The sequence below is a fragment of the Pantherophis guttatus genome, chromosome 2, assembly GCF_059756535.1.
Source record: "Pantherophis guttatus breed Tessera chromosome 2, ASM5975653v1, whole genome shotgun sequence".
Classification (NCBI taxonomy): Eukaryota; Metazoa; Chordata; class Lepidosauria; order Squamata; family Colubridae; genus Pantherophis; species Pantherophis guttatus.
In genome coordinates, this window is record NC_142064.1 from 37,151,017 (window position 1) to 37,165,512 (window position 14,496).

At 35.7% G+C, this 14,496-nt stretch overlaps 2 protein-coding genes across 3 annotated transcripts in view; one reads left to right on the forward strand and one right to left on the reverse strand.

Moving 5' to 3' along the window:
• Positions 1–9,590, forward strand: LOC117679331 (survival of motor neuron protein-like). The gene is made up of 9 exons (XM_087885833.1): positions 1–200; positions 1,382–1,453; positions 2,511–2,636; positions 3,914–4,114; positions 4,398–4,541; positions 6,323–6,394; positions 6,802–6,912; positions 8,367–8,428; positions 9,284–9,590. The coding sequence occupies exons 1-8, from the start codon at positions 147–149 to the stop codon at positions 8,421–8,423; spliced, it is 837 nt and encodes a 278-aa protein (XP_087741959.1). The 5' UTR covers positions 1–146; the 3' UTR covers positions 8,424–8,428; positions 9,284–9,590.
• A 274-nt stretch (positions 9,591–9,864) lies between these two features.
• Positions 9,865–14,496, reverse strand: part of NAIP (NLR family apoptosis inhibitory protein) — a 28,955-nt gene continuing 24,323 nt past the window's right edge. The window contains exons 12-15 of one of the 2 annotated variants that reach the window (XM_034441182.3): positions 13,585–13,746; positions 12,660–12,746; positions 12,323–12,487; positions 9,865–11,368 (exon numbers count right to left, since the gene is read on the reverse strand). In XM_034441182.3, the coding sequence (XP_034297073.2) occupies positions 11,004–11,368; positions 12,323–12,487; positions 12,660–12,746; positions 13,585–13,746 (779 nt within the window). In that variant the 3' untranslated portion in view covers positions 9,865–11,003. Of the gene's footprint in view, positions 11,369–12,322; positions 12,488–12,659; positions 12,747–13,584; positions 13,747–14,496 lie in introns of those variants that run through there. The other variant, XM_034441183.3, reaches the window with a different exon arrangement.

Below are 14,496 nucleotides of genomic sequence, written 5' to 3' on the forward strand. Positions count from 1 at the left end.
AGCCGGCCCGCGCTTGTGGAAGCCTCGTTGGCTGGAGCTCATTCCCAGGCGATGCTTAGCTAAGGAAGGCAGGCGGTAGCCGCGAAGTGGCCTTCGGGAAAGGCGCTTCCCTCAGGTCGCTTTTTCACCGGGGCTCGCAAGTTCACATGGCTTCCCGCGAAGAGGACGACGCGGTCCTGTTCAGACGGGGCGCCGGGCAGGTACGGCGCTAGGCAGGCGTCTCTTCGAGGTCCTTCGCCATAACCCACGGTCGCTGAGGCTGGCCGGCGGCTCTGAAACTGTCCCCGCGTGGGAGCGAAGGAAAGGAAACAGTGAGGAGGGGCGGGGGAAATAAAGCCCCTTCTTTTAAAGGGGGCCGAGGGGTGGGGGGTGGGGGGCTGGCCTGAGGGGCTAAATGCGGGGAAGAAGGGAGAAGAAGCGCCCGAGTTTGAGGAGCTGAAGCTCCGCTGTTGGACACCAAGCAAAACTGCTGGAAGTTTGGCGGAATTTCAAGAGAGCAGAGTTTTTGCAGGGCAGGGAAGCGTGTCAAGTCGCCGTTTCTTCCCTTCCACGCGATAGAGAGGCCACTTGGCTGCAGAGCTTCGAATCCAACATGCCAATAAGTTATTTTATTTATTTATTTATTAGTTCGATTTATATGCCGCCCTTTCTCCGGAGACTCCGGGCGGTTTACAATGCTTTTAAGCAATAGCCTTCATACTTTTGTATATACCTGCTTTAATAGGGCTTTCGCTTCCCTTCCCCCCCCCCAAGCGGTGTTCTTTTTTTTTTATACAAAGTCAGCTTATTGCCCCCACAATCCGGGTCCTCATTTTACCTACCTCGGAAGGATGGAAGGCTGAGTCAACCTTGAGCCTGGTGAGATTTGAACTCGCAGTAATTGCAGGCAGCTGGTGCTACTTAACAGCACTTTAGTCCGCTGCTCCATCAAGGCTCCTAAAATAGACTTAGAACTTAGAGTAACTTTGTCACTTTGAATGTACACTAATCGGCATACATTAAAATGAAATTTCCTTGCATACAGCTCTCTCTCAAAGGGTCTTTCCGCCTCTAATATACACTACATCAGTGTTTCTCGACCTTGGTAGCTTGAAGATGGGTGGACTTCAACTCCCAGAATCCCCCAGCCAGCAGCGCTGGCTGGGGGATTCTGGGAGTTGAAGTCCACCCATCTTCAAGCTTCCAAGGTCGAGATACACTGCACTACATGAACATGACAGGATAAATAAATTAAAAAAAGTTATTCCTGAAACAAAGTAATAGTGATGTCCGGTGAAAGCCAAGATTATTCACACTGCATGGTTCGTGGTTGTGGCTGTTGTGTTGTTGTTTTAACTTCTTCAGAAATATACAGGTTTTTTTTTTTAATTGTTTTTCACAGAGTGATGATTCTGATATATGGGATGATACAGCGCTGATAAAAGCCTACGACAAAGCAGTTGCATCTTTTAAGGTAAAACGCACAATGGAATTTCGCGCTCAGTATGCAAAAGGATTATTTTTGCTGCAATGTATACATCATATACTGTTTGATTCTTAAACATTAAACCAGCTAGAAACCAAACAGAAAATTCTAAAGAAATAATTATCCCTAATGCAGAGATGTAGTCAAAAGTACAAAAGCACTTGCGCTCAAAATGCAAAACATTTCAGAAAGAACATGTTTATATATCTACAAGGGCATTTTATTTTCTAAATTTTACTTGTTATTTATCTTGAGAGGAAAAATGAACCATGTGCCAGGACTAAGCCCCAAGGTTGGCTATTTTCGGCTCTCCAATCATATTCTGGTTAATTTAATTTTGTAACAAATTTTTTAAGAAAATCAATATAGATTTTTAAAGATCCTTTTATTATTTAATATTATATTCTAGTTAAATAGCCAAAATTACACTTCTTTGTCTTGTGCCTGAACTGTCGTTCTAATGCAGCAGCATCTTTATGCATGTGTATTTATGTAGAAGCAAGCAAACTAAATTTGAACCAATACGTCACATTCTCATTTTCTGAGAATTACATATCACTTGAAAGCTTAACAGAAGTCCTTAAGAACTACATTTTAGAAACCGCAGTTTGATAGAGAAACAACCAATCCATCTGCCTGTATGATATTCACATCACCAACCTTAGTCATTGAAGGATTGCTTGTACAATCCCAAGAGGTTTCTTTTTATGGTTTTTGTTTTGTTTTATTACATTCCATATGTTACATAATTATTTCAAATTGTTTAAAATATGTATTTTGAATTTAAACAATCACAGTACGGTTAAAAGACTAGTAGTTATAAAATGAGGTTTTATAGTGGGTTTGAATATATAAGCAGTTGGTTGCAGAACCAATGAATTTGAAAATTAAGGGAGTCGCATCTAATTAACATTTTACTGAAAGTCTTATCAGGAACCCCAAGGGTGTAGGTTGAACTAGGCAGTGGAAAGCCAGTTGCCACGTCAGCAATCAAGCTCAACTTGAAGAAATGTCTTTTTACTAATTTCTTTACTTTCTCCCACAGAATGCCTTAAAGAATGGTGACTGTTCAGAGCCTTTGGACAAAACAGAGCAAAATGCTGGAACAAAAAGAAAAAACAATAAAAAGAATAAGAGTAGAAAGAAAAATAATGCTACAACACAGAAACAGGTTGTTGTTGGTTCTATGGTAGAACACTGTATTTAAAATAAATAAAGATGAGCCATTTTTAATAATTGTTTTATTGAAAAAAAAAGTATTTTTAAATGGACTTCAAAAAGGAATTAAAAATCTAAAATAAAAAGACAAAAATTGTTCCCTGGCATGAAACAGAGGAGACAGAGTTTCAATTATCTAATTCTGTTTCACATGAAATTAGAGAAATTGAGATATCCAGTATTTGCCAAGATTTAAGCTTTTTTGGTAGATTAGTTGTTTTCCAATTACTAAAATAGTTTACTGTTGTTATAAAAGAGTGTATTTATGGAGACTTCTTTTGTTGTTGTTAGTTGCGAAGTCTTGTCCGACCCATCGTGACCCAATGGACAACGTTCCTCCAGGCCTTCCTGTCCTCTACCATCCTCTGGAGTCCATTTAAACTCGCGCCTACTGCTTCAGTGACTCCATCCAGCCACCTCGTTCTCTGTCGTCCCCTTCTTTTGCCCTCAATCTTTCCCAGCATTAGGCTCTTCTCCAGTGAGTCCTTCCTTCTCATTGGGTGGCCAAAATATTTGAGTTTCATCTTCAGGATCTGGCCTTCTAAAAAGCAGTCAGGGTTGATCTCCTCTAGGACTGACCGGTTTGATTGCCTTGCAGTCCAAGGGACTCGCAGGAGTCTTCTCCAGCATCAGAGTTCAAAGGCCTCAATTCTTTGGCGCTCAACCTTTCTTATGGTCCAACTTTCACAGCCATACATTGCAACTGGGAAAGCCATAACCTTGACTATATGCATTTTTGTTGGCAGGGTGATGTCTCTGCTTAGGGTCTTCTACATTTCGTATTATTTAAATCTGTGTTTCTAGCTTATTAAAACTATGTTTTTTCTTTTATAATTACATAGTACAAGTTCAAGCAAGTAATTAGAGCAATCCCAGAGCAAAAAATTATAGGATATATATTTGTAAGGGACGAGGTATTTGCCTCTGACATTCATCTTTAAAACAATACAGTTCTTTAAAACTGGTATAATTTGAGCTGATCTGGTTTACTGTCAGATCCCAAACCAGGACAAAACTTCCACTTCCACAGCCTCCACTTGATTGAGATTTACTTTATATCCTTCCATCAATCCATTAGTAAATTCAGAGCCACTTTAACTGTTTGGAATGCTTGCTGTATAAAAATAATGCCACACCTTTATGCCAGGAGCTAGCTAAAAAATATATAGTAAGGTGAGGAAATAATTGATTTGAAGCACCATTAATGTAACATTTTTCTTTTCAATGCAGTGGAGAGTTAATGATGTATGTAGCGCAGTTTGGTCTGAAGATGGCAATGTATACCAAGCAACTATTATCTCAGTTAACTGGAAGAAAGGAACTTGTATAGTAGTTTATACTGGATATGGTAATAGGGAAGAGCAGAAGTTATCAGATCTTTTACCACCGATGGATGCTGAGGGAACTAATGAAGAGAAAAGTGCTGCTGAGGTAACACAAATGTAACAATTTATACCAAATAGGAAAAATATAATTTAAAAGATGCATCCTGTCCTCATTTAGTGACCATAGTCTATTCCAGCTACTTTGTGGTTATTATCATTATCGTCATTTTTACTGATTACTGGTTACTTTGAAATAGGGATTATTTTAACAGTTGCATTTAAAATAGTACATTTTACAGAGAATAGAATGAAAATAAAAAGTACAGTATATATTTTATAGTTTTAAATATCTGCTGCATATTCATAAAATTTAATATATATTTTTCTAGAATGAAAATGAGACACAATATTCAACAGATGAAAGTGACTTTTCCTTCCGGTCACCTCAAAACAAACACAACCCTACAAAATCAGCACAGTGGAACTCCCACTTTCCTCTTCCACCATCACCTTCAGCACAAGGCTCAGAAAGGGTAAGTTTATAAGCAAGTTTGAAAGCTTTTACCTTACTAGGCAATGGTATTCACAAAATTTAAATTGTAGTTGTTATATTAAAACTTAAGATGCATCACTGAAACTAATTTTATGAGGAAGGACATATTGGAAACTTTTCAAACAAAATTTGCTATCAGTTTAATACTTGGGTTGTTCATATTGAATGGAAAAACTCCCACCAGAGTCTGTAGAATCTCACTGCAAATGAGTAGGTTATTTTAAAGATGAATAAACGCAGTTGTTTGAAGAAGTATTTGTCCCTCTCAGATTTTCTGATTTTTTTAAATCCTTGATTCTGAATGTTATCAGAACAGAACTTTGTGTAAATTGTATTGATGTGTAAAGAGAATCTGAAAAAATAAACATCTACTTTTTTCTGCATAAACAAAATCATCCCACAAGTAGTGTACCAGTGTGAAAACCTAATTGTCTCACTACTTCATGCAGTTCAGTTAAAAAGAAATGACTAGGACAGCTGTGTGAGTGTTTTATTAAACAGATTGGTTTGGACCAAATCTACACTATGTAAATCTCACAAATTTGACTCCCTACTTCATGGTTTCTGAAGGCATGTCATGTCCCACTCAGAAGACATTTCTGAGGATTTTGGAAAATAAACCTATCCATTTGAACAAAGTTATAGAAATATTTCTAAAGTTTTGTGGTTCAGTTAACATCCATAAACATTGCCTTAAAATAGACATTTTGGAGAACAGTGAATGTTCTTTAGAGTGACCATTCTCATAAAATCATTCCAAGAGAACATTGTTAATAAAACAAACAAACAAACTAGAAAGGCACAAAATACTTTCCAGAAATACCTGGATCGGCAAGTCTTTTCCACTTTGGCTAAAGCCACACCACCATCAGAAAATCACTGGGTAAAAATGGGATTCATGGGTAAGAAGGAAAAAAAAACATTGTTCACTAAGAAAAACATTGATGCCCATGCCCCAATGACCACATCCTCTGCACACAGCACAAGTGCCCTTCTCCCAACCCTAGAGACAATGCATTCCTCCTAACCCTATCTATCTGGCTTCATCCTTCATCAGAATGAGTGGATCATTCTACTCTATATTAACTCCAGCTTGCATATCAACTTCATGGTGGGCCAGCTCCTCAACATAAACTTACTCGCCAAAACAAAAGTTGGCCACTACATTCCTGTAGCACTCAAATTATTTGAAATCAAACCAATAGCACAACTACTTTATGCCCACCTGGGCCCATTCTCTAGTTTTGCACCATTAGAACTTGCTCAGTCCAAATTTCTAAGATTGACCCTTCAAGTCTCCAAATAAGACTAGAAACGGATCTCAAGAAAGTGGAGGCTATAGTGTGAATTGCCGTACTCTACTATTGCTGTTTTTCCTCTTGATCTTGCCCCACTAACTATTAGGGATGGTTTTCAGTCCACATGGAAAAAGACAGTGGCAACTAAACCTTCATCCTCAGACTTTTCTTCAAATCGGGCCAAAGCATTCATTAAACACTGTAGCAGACACAGAGTATCAGTTGGACTATATAGTTAAGATACCAACCTTTATTGCCAGTGAACCCAATAGGCATGTGTTTTTTTACTGTACTCTACCCTCCTTTGTGCTGTATGAGCATCAATCAATCATAATAAGTTTGATTGATGCTCATACAGGTTTGCCCAAAAGCACATTGATGTTTCTCTAGGTTTATGTTATGGATTGTTGAGTCATGCATGAATATGGTAGTATAACTGATTAAGGATGTTTTGCTGCTCTAGGCTGGAAGAAAATTCCCTGAGCCTCCATCTTTCTTATCCGGCTGGTCTCCACCATTTCCATCAGGACCACCGGTGAGTGATGATAGGCAATAAAAGGCACGTCATAGTTGTGAGAAATAAACTTTGTTGAGTTTCTAGTTGAGAATTGTGATGAAATGACAATGTTCCACTATAATTTTTATTTCACTAATTTGATTAATTTTGCATTAAGGGTTTGTCTGAATTTAATAAGCAGTAATAAAAATGTATACATTAAATTTGAAGTGACTAATTCTGAACTTTTGTATTGTATTGTCTAGTTAAAATGTCACTGTTATTTTTAAGATGAGTGCTTTCCTTTTTGTTCGTATAAACTACTATTTCTCTACCTTGGATACTTTAAGATATGTGAATTCCAACTCTCAGATTTATCCAGCCATTCTTGAGAAACACTATTGCAAACTAAACCTAGCTGATAAATTTGTCCATTATTTTTCTAGTTGATACCACCTCCTCCACTTCTTAGTTCAGATTCACCTGATGATGATGAAGCTTTAGGAAGTATGTTAATAGCTTGGTATATGAGTGGCTACCACACCGGCTATTACCTGGTAAGACATCTTTTTTCCATATTAAAAGGCAAACAGCCGACTTTATCAGATTTATTGCTGCTAAAAATAAAATAAAAATGGGATTTATGACATGACTTTTTTGAAAGAAATGTCCTATATACGGAGATTGATGTAAAAACCCAATGTAAATATTAAACCATGTAGTTTAAAGGGAGAGTTCTTCATTTGTTAGGCTCACAATGTCATCTTCTTTTTATATTTTATTTTCTATTTGTATTTTGGTTTTCTATTTCTGTTTAATTATAATAAGTAATAGGTGCTTATAAGTGGATCTTGGCTATCTGCTTCTCTGAGTTATATCTTTAAAAATATGCAGCAGTAATTTTAGGTTAGTACTAATACTGCTAGATAGTAGTACTGCCTAATAGTGACAATATTATTTATAATTACTCTTTTCTTCAATCAAAAGACTCCCAGAACTTCATTAAAAAAATAATAGTAAGACACTTCCTGCTCATAAGTTCCAGCCTACAGGAAAGAGGAATTGGATCCTCATTGTTATGTCTCCTAATTAAAATGTCTACATGGATCTGTTCTAAGTTGGATTGTACTAAGCTCTATAATGTAATCTTTTCACCACCTGAGTTGTTCAGTTCTTCTTTTTTCATATGCTTCATTCATATTTCAAAGTGCATTGGGCCAAAGAAACAAATCTGGCAATACTTAAGATTTTTTAAAAGACAAATGCATTTTCTATCATAACAAATTTTTCTCAATTTCTTCCACAAATGTCAAAAATGTCAGTAATACAGACAGATGATCACATCAAAATCCTCTGGATTTTTAATCCTTTATTGCAAACACATTTCTTGTGGGGAAAAATGAGAGAATATGTATAAGAAGAACTCTAAACACCATTGATGATGCTCTAGAAATTTCAGCAATAAAATCTTGCAGCTAAAAACATGAAATGGATATTGATGACAAGAGGTTTATATCAAGTCAAAAAGAAGACTCAAAGCGGTATACAAAAGTAAATATTGAAATGCCAGTTTGTTGAGTAAATGTACAAAAAAGAAAATAAAGCCAAGGTCTTAAAACTTTTCTAAAGCACAACTTGTAAAAGAGACATGGGAAATAATGGCATTCCAGATGGCAGGAATGGCAGTAGTTTGGATTAAAATTACCACTTTTCTGTTTCATCATAAACTAAGCTTGGAACCAAAGCTATTTGCTTTGGAATAATTTGCTTTTCATTTGTGCTGAAAGAGAAAATATGAGCTTTATAACTCATGTAATTACACATAAAATGTTAATACCTTTCATTGTGGAAGCCCTTCCTGCTCCCTTTTACAGGGTGGTTTTATAAATGGTGTTTACCTATGAAAAAACTTAGATTAATTTAGCTTGAGTTTGTATTTGTGTTACCTGTTTCTTGCAGGACTGCAAAATGTATTAACCTTTAACTTCAAACTGTATATTACATTGCATAGGGTTTAAAGCAGGGCCGAGTGGAAGCTACCTTGGGAAGACACAGTCACTTGAAATAAGTCTGGTAAGTATTGTATCTTATTGGTATTAATTGTGCAGTGGAAGATATTCCTTTGAATGTATTAAGATGGGCCCCTGACCAAATATCACTTCAAAATAGCATGTCTTGTGGTAATTGTTAGTAGCATGTAGAACTCATAGAATAATATAACTGAATCCAAAATTGCTGTATAGGGATGGATTGATAAAATCATTGGGAGTAGTTTTTCCGATCTATATTATTTATATCATATTTTACATGCCCAAGAAGAATAAGTATTTAAGCATCAGATTTCTATCAGTTATAAGTAATCTGGAATAAGGATAGAGGTTCTTTCTCCGAGCTTGTGGGTTGGTTTCCAAACATTTCATTACCAGGCTAGGTAACATCTTCTGCGGAGTTTAGGGTACATCAATATTAGTGTTCCTCTGTTTATAAAGGCTTTGTGTGGCACAGAGGAACACTATACCACATGAAGCCCTTATAAACAGAGGAACACTAACACTGACATCCCCATAACTCTTCTGAAGATATTACCTAGCCTAGTAATGAAATGTTCAGAAAACAATCCACGAGCTTGGAGAACAAACCTCCACCCTCATCCTATACCCAACCTACAGACATTTGCCACCATCGCAAATCTGGAATAAATCATAATAGTATTGGCAAAGGTTCCCAAATGAATTTGCTTTCCCACATGATGTTTTTGACAGTCTCTCAGAAAGAAAGAGTTCCCCCTCAACCCTTGTTAGAGAAATTTCACTTATAACAGACAATGCTCAGAGATGAAATTTTGCCATTAATGCATTTGTCTACATTATCTTCACTGCTGGCAAGATACTGATACGGTTGCTGGTGTTATCTTGTGTTCATTTTTAGATGCTTATTCTGGACAAATTGAGTAACATTCAGATAAATTCTGACATGCTGATTCTTAGAGTCAACTTAGACGAAGTTGAAGACGAAGACTAATCTTCACTGCTAGCTCCACCGCAACATTATTTTGATGTATTCCATGTTGTAGTTGTGGACAACAGCAATGACCTAAGTGAAAAACTCTATTCAAGCATAGATTATCCAGGATCCAGGACTAGAACAACTCTTCTGTCAGTTAAGGGAATGGTTGCTTGTTATCACTCAACTGATTTGAAATACTGGTCAATAAAATTAACTTTTTCCAAATTGATATTCCATTTTCTTTTTTATTAAGCTTACTGATATCTAGAATAGGTAAAAAGCATTTTTTAACACGATGGTCATGTTTTCTTTTGTGGAATCTTCTGTGGATTATATGCAGGTGGTTATTTATCCTCACAACAGAACACAGAACATGCACACACTGCATGAATTAAGCTCACTGGAAAACACTCTGCTTTCCCTTTAGGATTTTAAAAGTCTCCCATGGTATCACCACTGATTTCAATTTTGAAGCAGTAAGGAAGCCATAATAGCAGAAGAGCTTGTTTTTCATCTCATACCATGTCTCCTTTTATTGTGTGTATGATAATTAATTGTATTTTGAACACACATTAGCAGTTACAGAACTACATATGAAACATATGAATCTATTTTACTAATTTAATATATGTTTACTGGCTAGCAGTATACCTAATAAATTACATAGACATGCATAATATATATTACATTACGTTTATTAAGATTATACTTAGGTTTCCCTGCTTAAGAGATAGAGAGAGAGAGAAAATCAACAGGGTTTTCTAACATGCATTGGGATAACTCTTTTGGTCAGGATCACAAGACTAAAGGAGGTAAAGCATGCCCAAGTTGTGAACTGAGTTTTAGATATCTTGAACAACATCATGAACTTATCCCTGAAGGTTATTATATTTTGAAAAACAGAAAAATACATAAAAAGATAAAATAACAATTGTAAAATTATTACCGTACAAGAATGGACATCTTAACATATCAGTAGAAATGATCTACCAGTTGAGTGTAGCAAAGGAGAAAGAAAAAACAATTATGCTAAATACTATATGGAATAAAATGTCTCAATCAGGAAAAAAATTGCTGTAACATGGGAAAAAATGCTGACAGATGTGACAAAAAAGATTAAAATAGTAGTAATTCTTTCCAGATAGACTTAGGATGGTGGTCTCCAACTACATGCCAGTTACTATTCCATCGATTTTTTTTTTTAATTTGATTTATATGCCGCCCTTCTCTGGAGACTCAGGGCGGCTTACAATGCGCTAAGATTTATAATTGTGTCAGAATTTCATGTCAGAATTTGGACTACTTCATCTTTCCCATCAATGGGAAAACTGGCCTAAAACCAAAGTTTCAGCAATATACAGAATTGCAAGTGGTGTTCAGCTATAGTTGAACTGTAAGTAAAATATCTCAGCTGCCCATGCTAACTATGCCATGGAACCAAAGGGGTTTGGTACCAATCAGGAACTGGTACCAATACTGATGGGGAAGAGCTTTCAAAAAAATGGGAATCTGGTTGTGAAAAAAAAAAATTAAAGGATAATGACACTGGAATAAATTTTAAAATAAGTCAATAAATGGTGAGAATATGTATAAGGCATGCCAACTAATGTTAATATGGTACAGTGAAGTACATTCCACTTCTTTATTCATTAATAATAGGTGCAAATGGCAGTATAAATTTCCAAGTTAAGTTTAAGTCCTTTGACTGGGGATGTTGTTCTTTCATAATCTCAAACATGTTGAGATCCTTCTCATCGAACAACCAGCCAATCATGTTGATTGACCTGAGGTTGGGCAGTCGAGAAACACATTGGACAAAAGATTTCACAGTTGCTGCTTGGCATTTGATTTGATGTGTAACAAGGCGACTGAAATCCATATTTTGTAAGTCTGGCATGTTGGACAATGTTTGAAAGAAATTTCTCCAAGTCTCTTCAGTAATTTTATGGTTGGCTGAGAGGCATAGAAATTCAAGTTTTTGAAAACCTCCATCAGCAGCTACTTTTGCTGAAACAAAAGCAATGAGTAGAGAAATGAAATTATTTTGAATAAATTGTACTCAATGTCATGTCATGATTACAGACAGCAAAGAATCAGTGCAGATGGCATGATGGCTAGGAAATTTTGGGAATTAAAAGCCACATATCTTAAAGTTACTAAAGTTGAGAAATACTAAATTAGCATAAAAAGGAAGAGCTACCTCTTTATAATAAAAAGGAATGAAACTTTATATGATTCATTTGAACATAAAACATTGACTTTAAATATTTTAAAGCATTAGCTCTTCCTTCAACATGCATAATGTTATTCCATGGTAGCAAACACTTTTACAAAATTAGGTTTCACTATCTTCTGAGAAAGTTAGAAGGGCCATTTAGGCAATGTCCAAATTCCTTTCTAGAATTTAAATGAAACCATCACAGACAAAGGGCTCTATTGCCTTCAATGGCATTTGCAAGAAGGGAAATGGGTTACAAGCATCAGTCTGTCATTGTGCAAAGAATGTAATTTATGGAATTAACATCAATTGCAAGAATTATTAATTCATACATTAAAGAATTACAAAATGTACATCATTTGCACAATAACTCAATAATGTATGGGATATCACTGTGGGTTTTAACCCACACTTTAGATCATGAGTATCGATAGCCAGAGATATCATTTGCATTACATTTTCTTTCAATTGAAGCAAATTATATATTTAGTTGCATCATGTAGTTGAAACAAATACCATTTACATCATTTGCATGACAACGTGAACATTACATAATTTATGTCAGTTATGTGGCAGGCTTTTATGTGTCAAAAGTTGCTCTAAGGGCTTTTAAAATGTGTTTGTCAGCTCCATGTTCATTTTAGGGATAAGATAGACCAGGCCAAATCTATCAACTGGATGATGAACAGAGTATGGGGCTATGCTGAAAAGTTGTATAGAGATTATTTGTTTTAAGAACTTACCTATTTCCAATAGGCCTTCAGCACTTAAATACAGACTAAACTCCAATTTACGAAGATTTGGAAAATGGAAACATTGTTGAACAATCAATTTAGCTGCATGCCTTATTCCTTCTCCATTCGGTAGAACAAATTCTTCCAAATTCATAAGAGAACGTAAAGCTAATGCTGCAAAGTAAAAAAAAAACATTGGGTGTCTCCCAGGAAACCATACTGTCTAGTCTAGATAGACTATATAACCTGTTCAAGAAAATGCAACATCATAAATGCTGAATTTTCTAGACCAGCATTATACCAAACCTCAGAACATATTCATCAGGAATGAAAAGTTAAACCATACCCAGTGCTGTGCATGCTTCCTTGTTTTCAAAATACAATCTTGAAAGATTCAGTATCTTTAATGCTGTAAAATTTGGTAAAACAGCAGCTGCAACATATAAAAATAAATATCGGCATGAATGAACAACTACAAATAGTTGCCTTCAATTCAAATCAACAGACGATATGATTAAAATATCACTAATACTTTAACAATAACAAAATGCTTTTTATCACTCTTTAAGCTTCTTGTAATTCATTTATCTAGATTTTTTATGGCCAAAATCTGCAAAATGATGGGTGTGTCACCACAATCTAAGCTCTATCCTTTTGTATATGAATGTAATATCAATCTATGTACAAAACAATATGGCTTTGATTACAATACCACAGTCTCCATCCTGCAGATTTTGACACAGACACTTCTGAATCTTCCAGTTCATAGGACCTCTTGCTACATGAAAAGGAAATTGGATTATTTGTGGGAATGAAATTGGAAGAAGGAATGACCTTGAGTAGCAGAAGGAAGAGCCAGTGCCAAAACAGATAAAAGAAACTTCTCTTGTTTTCTCAAGTTACAGTACTGCCCTGACTCAAGTTTCTTTTATTCAACCATTGTCTTGGTTATCCGTTTTTCCTCTTTTTCCTCAGAGTTATTCCTCCTGTCCACTGCAGGCAACCTTTTATGTTTTTTTCTGATTACAAATATAACAGCATATCCAGCACTCTTATTTCCTAGCAATGTGTGTATAAGAATAGAAGAAAAACAACCAGATACATCATTTCCCCAAATACCGGTATGTTCAGGTCAGCATAGAAGGCTCTAATCTCTGAGATATATTTTAAATTAAGAACTTTGTGGCCTTTAAATTATCATTTGTTTGTAATTAAGCAAAAATATAATTTGGTATTAATATTGCAAAAGTTCTCCATTAAACTTTTCTTACTAAGGGCATACAGATCTTCATCTCCAACATTCAAGTCATTGAGTAGAATTTCAGTGAGCTTCTTGCAGGAAGACATTGCGTTCATAAGAGCTCCCAGATCAAAACCAGTTGATTTTTGCAACTGGAAGAGAGAGAGATTTGGAAAGTTCCGTATGAGTTCAACTGTAAAAGAAAAAAAGAAAATGTGATGTGAAGGATTTTAAATTACTTTTGACTTTAATAGTGTCAGGTGTACAGTAGATTTTCTTCATGTTAGTTCAGAATCTATTTTACATAAGCTAGTATTTCACTTTATTCCTTTTTTTTACCCTAGGCATGAACAAATCTGCCAGTTTCATTTTCAGCTAGTTCCTCATGATATGAATTACAAGTTTCTTCCAACCTGATTTCCATATTGGTCTATGATGTGGATATGAAGGAAAAGCTATATACAAACATCTTATGTGCATTGTAGCATATGTACTTTTTGTATATATATATTTTCGTTGTTAGCGCCCTAGAATTTTGTGGCAATACAATCTTTTAATGATTATACCATTAACAGTACAGTATTTTAAAAATAAAATTTAAGAATGAAACACAGTGACTTTATTAAAATCCTCACATTCTTTTTAAGCATTTAACCCAATTTTTCTCTAATTAGTGCTTCCCATTAGAGGGGGTCAAAATAGACAAAAAAGGCAATTGCAACATCATGCTTGAGTCCCAATCCATTTGTATGTCCATGCCCCACCAATGCATGCACAAAAGTGATTGGGGTTGGATCCTAATGCTGCAATCAGCATTTTGCCTAGATTGGTTGGTGGGTCTATTTGTTTATTTATTAAATGCTTAGACTGCCTAACATCATCACAGCTCTGGGTGATGTACAGTATTAAACAGTTTGGAACAATGCAATACACGACGGGATGC